Source organism: Myotis brandtii, unplaced genomic scaffold, assembly GCF_000412655.1.
Source record: "Myotis brandtii unplaced genomic scaffold, ASM41265v1 scaffold1750, whole genome shotgun sequence".
In the NCBI taxonomy this organism is placed as follows: Eukaryota; Metazoa; Chordata; class Mammalia; order Chiroptera; family Vespertilionidae; genus Myotis; species Myotis brandtii.
Window position 1 is genome coordinate 522,662 of NW_005356477.1, and position 4,484 is coordinate 527,145.

At 61.0% G+C, this 4,484-nt stretch overlaps 1 protein-coding gene across 1 annotated transcript in view; it reads left to right on the plus strand.

Moving 5' to 3' along the window:
- Positions 1-813, plus strand: part of VARS2 (valyl-tRNA synthetase 2, mitochondrial) — a 17,447-nt gene extending 16,634 nt beyond the window's left edge. Inside the window, 3 exon segments of the mRNA XM_005863278.2 lie at positions 9-140; positions 272-400; positions 498-813. Coding sequence (XP_005863340.2) covers positions 9-140; positions 272-400; positions 498-593 — 357 coding nt within the window. The 3' untranslated portion in view covers positions 594-813.
- Positions 814-4,484: the final 3,671 nt, after the last annotated feature.

A 4,484-nucleotide genomic window follows, 5' to 3' on the forward strand; every position in this document is an offset into this window, starting at 1 on the left:
TCTCCCAGGCCTTCCTGGAGCCGCTGGGCACCCTGGGCCGCTGCGGGGCTGTGGGCCTCTTGCCTGCAGGTGCAGCCGCTCCCTCCGGCTGGGCCCAGGCCCCGCTCAGTGACAGCGTTCAGGTCTACATGGAGCTGCAGGTGCCCAGAGGAGCTGGGAGCTGGGGAGGGTCAGAAAGGCTGTGGGGCGGAGGGCAGGGCGAGTTCTGTCAGTGAGGAGGGTCTTCGTGTGGGAGGTGCAGGGCGGCCGCGATGCCTCTGTCCTCCCGCAGGGCCTGGTGGACCCGCAGGCCCATCTGCCTCTGCTGGCTGCCCGAAGGCACAAGTTGCAGAAGCAGCTGGACGGCCTTATGGCCCGGACCCCGTCAGAGGGGGAGGCCGAGGCTCGGCGGCAGCAGAGGGTGAGGCTGGGAGGCTGCCCAGGGAGCCCGCCTCCCGAGGGAGGGTGGAGGGAGGGTGGGCCTCCTGCCGGATCCTTACTGCTTCTCGCCCGTCCAGCTTTCTTCCCTCCACCTGGAATTGTCGAAACTCGACCAGGCGGCCTCTCACCTCAGGCAGCTGATGGCTGCGTCTCCCAGCCCCAGGGAACCCTGAGCCCTCGCACCTGGCGCTTCTCCGCCCGCCAGACCTGCCTGTGAGGACAGACTGATCCCGCAGCTGCCGGCAAGGGGGCCTCGGAATCCATGTGGTGCCCCTCGCTCCCGGGAGCAGACCAGCATGGCCACTCGATGCTCACACTCCTGCCGCTGCCCCTGTGCAGCCCCACCTGGAAGCTTGGGCATGAGGAAGGCAGATAAACTTAGTCTCAAACGCGTCTGCCTGTGGTTCTTTTGTCCCTCTTTCCCCCAGTGGTGACTCTTGCCTCTCACTTGTCCCCGAGATTCTTGCCTGGGAAAGGAGGGTGCCTCTGCCTCGGGCTCGGGCCGCCATGAGAGTGGGTGCTGGGCGGGCCGCCTCGCTGGAGGGAAGCGGAGCTTTCTCGTGCTGGCACAGTGACCCGGGTCCACTACTGCCCGGGCTGCTGACAGTGCCCGCTGCTCCTGCCTGCCCTTCCCCACTTCCTTGCTCCTCTGGTGGGGGCTGAGAGGAGCAGGGACTCCTTCCAGGCCGGAGGGGCTGCCGGGAGTGCGCCCCACTCTGCTGAGATGCGTGCAGGGACGCTGCCCAGCCCTGACGGGCGCACAGATGCGCAGACGCCCACCGCCCACCCCAGCTGCTGCCTCGTGGCAGTGGAGTTCAGGGCCTGGCCCTTCTAGGCCCAATTCCATGGTGGCCGCTCGCAGCTGGGCCCGCCCTGGTGCTGCTGAATCCTGAGACCTCAGAGGTGGGGGCGTTCTCTCCATTTCTGAGATGAAGGAATGTGCTCAGAGATTAAAAGTAGTTTGTGTAAAAAGTATCACCTGGGATTTAGCCCAGTGACCTACATGCAGTTCTTTCTGGTGCTGTAACCGAGCTTCACGTGTATGGTGGCTCTGCGCTGGCGGCCGCTCCTCCTCCGCTCTACACTTTCTAACTAGATCTAACATCTGCCCGGTCCCACCAGCACATCCACGTTCCCGCCCAGAGTGAGAGGAAGCAGCAGGCAGCTTCCTTTTCTCTTCCCCAACGTCACCAGGTATTGCTTCAGCACCTGCTCTGTACTGGGCCCTGTTCTACACCCTTGGACTCATCAGTGAATGAAAGAAACCAAGATCTCTGCCTGGTAGTCCTTTGGTTCTAGCAGGGAAAGTCAAAATGACATAAGCACTTAATAGGTAGTGTGTCTGAAGGCCGTGAGAGCTGGGGGAAGGAAGGGGGTAGGGGCCTGGTGTGTGTGGAGAGCAGGTTGTAGTATTAAGATGGGTCAGGTGGGAGTCATTGCAGGAGGCGAGGACTTCCGGGAGTGGACGTCAGGGAGCTGCGAGCCGTCTGGGGGAGGGAGAGTGGGTGGAGCATGTCTGGGGAACTCAGTGCCGGGGCCTGAGCAGTGCGGCAGTGCTGGGTGCGGAGGCGAGGAAGGCTCAGGAGGGTTATGTAGGGTGGTGCTGTTCAAAATGGTAGCCATTGGCTGTCTAAAGTAATTTACAAAGTTCAACGTTCAGTTCCTACATCAAGGGCCTGACAGCCACACGTGGCTGGTGGCTACCATGCCGCTCAGCACAGGCTCCAAAGCATTTCCATCATCTCAGAAAGTCCTATTGGAAGTGCTGGTCCAGGAGCTTGTTGGCCATTGTAAGGGCTTTGCTGCCTTGGAAGTTGCCTACTTCCTTTCCGCTTGCATCCTGTTGGACCCCAACCACAGCCATTCCTAGCTGCGAGGGAGGCCGGAGACGGCCGAGCCAGGTGCCCAGCTGAAGTTCACATGGCTGTCCAAAAGGAGGAGCATGCTTACCACCCCAGGGCTAATGAGCCCCAAAGCATTCTTTGCACTGATGTCGTGAGTTTGGGGAGAGAATTCTTAGAGAAAAGCATCTGGAAGTCACAGCCCCGTTGTCTCAGGTCCTGAGATCTAAGAACCAGGCTCTGAAGCAGTCAGTCTGCTCCAGACACTTGGGGATCCAGACTTCTAGTCCCCCAGCTTGTTTGGGCCAACACAGAGGTGCCACTGCCCACCGTGCAGGCAGGCCGGGGGCAAGTCATGACATAGGGGCCCTTCGGGCCCTCAGCCACCTCTCCTCTGGGCTAACTCCCAGGACAGGTGCAGCGGGAACGAGGGGGATTGAGTTGGTCTTCACTCTCCCACTTCCTATGCTCCCCTCGCTTCAGGGGCCCCTCCCTCCAGAGCAGCCGGCGCTCATTTCCTAGGTGCTGACGGTGTTGGGTGGGTGGACAGGAGGCAGGCGGGCACTGTGAGAGCAGGAAGCAATCCTGTCCACACCCCACGCAGGCAGGGTTTTGCAGTTTGAGACAGCTGGTAAGAAGTCAAGACGGTCTTCTGCGGACCCAAGGGTCCCGGGTTCAATTCTGATCAAGGGCACGTACCTTGGTTGCAGGCTCCTTCCCGGCCCGGGCCCTGGTCGGGGCGCATGCCGAAGGCAACCAATTGATGTGTTCCTCTCACTTTGATATTTCTGTCTTTCCCTCTCTCTTCCACTCTAAAAATTAATGGAAAAATATCCTCGGGTGAGGATTAAAAAAATAGAAGTCAAGACGGTCTCAAGTGGGGAGTCAGGTGAGCCTGCCTCGAGGAAACCAGGGGGACGCCTGCAGCCCGATGGGACCGGCTTTCCACCCTAATAACCACCCCGCCGCTGGCCCTTCTCTGGCAGGCATGCGGCATGTGCCCAGGTAGCGGGTCCGTGTGGCCCTCGGCAATCCTGCGAGGCAGGTGCTGGCAGGAGTCCCATTTGCAGGTGAAGACAGGCAGGCTCCATGCGGGTGAGAAACACCCAGGACTCAACTGTGGGTCTGTGTGGCTGCCCCCCCCCCCCCCCGGGGCCAGTGGCCACCCTGTCATCAGTGGAACCCCTCCCCTCTCACCTGAGCTGCCTCCCTCCACCTTCCACCCGATGGATCTGGGTGGACCCCTGGGTCGGGGAGCTCATGTCCTGGGGGTGTCTGTCCACATCCCTGTCAGGCTCTGAGCCCCCAGCCTCAAAGCTCAAGCAGAGGGAGATGCTCTGAAGCCCAGGTATCTGGCATGACCTCCCCACCGCTAATGGGCCTCAGGGGTGCGGCCTGAGCGCTAAGCCTCAATGTCCTGTCTGTGAGGTCGACTAATGAAGTCCACGCAAGCTGCAGGCACTGACCCAGGGGCGCGCCTGTGACCAGACGGACTCAAAACGGACTCAGTTGCGCCCTCATCCCCGGTGTTCTGAAGACCTCACCGGAAGTCTGCACCGTGGCAGACGCAGCTCTCAGCACTTGTCTCAGCTATCTATGGCCACAGTCACGCTGCGTAACAAACCATCCAGAACGCAGCGGCTTCAAACACGCATCTCTTCAGCTCAAGAGCGTCGGTGGGTCAGTGATTCAGGCCTCGGTGAGGCTCCCTCCCATGACCTGGGTTTGGCAGGCTGTCGGCTTGGGGCTCGGCTGCCCGTGTCTCTGTCCCCCTTCCAGCAGGCTGGCCCGTCTTATTCTCGTGGCAACAGTACAGATGCCAGGGCAGAAAGGGCCCCCTGCAAGCACTCTGCTTCGGTCAGAACCTGGGCCAAACTCAGAACTCGGGGCTAGGGAGACTCACACCACCTCTCAACAGGGGACTTCAATAAGTCACGCCCTCAGGCTGCGAATTCACGGAGGGAGTGAACAGGCAGAGCCCTTCACGCAAACAACTCACCACAAACAACTCACCGAAACACTTCTCACCCCAGGACTCCGCGGCCCCTGCCGATCACTTGAGTTCACAACCTGTTTGCCATCACAACTGAGTGCCTCTGATCCAGGGCCCCGTCTCATCCAGGGCCCTCTCATCCAGGGCCCCGTCTCATCCAGGCCCGTCTCATCATCCAGGGTCCCGTCTCATCCCCCGTCTCATCCAGGGCCCCGTCTCATCCAGGGCCC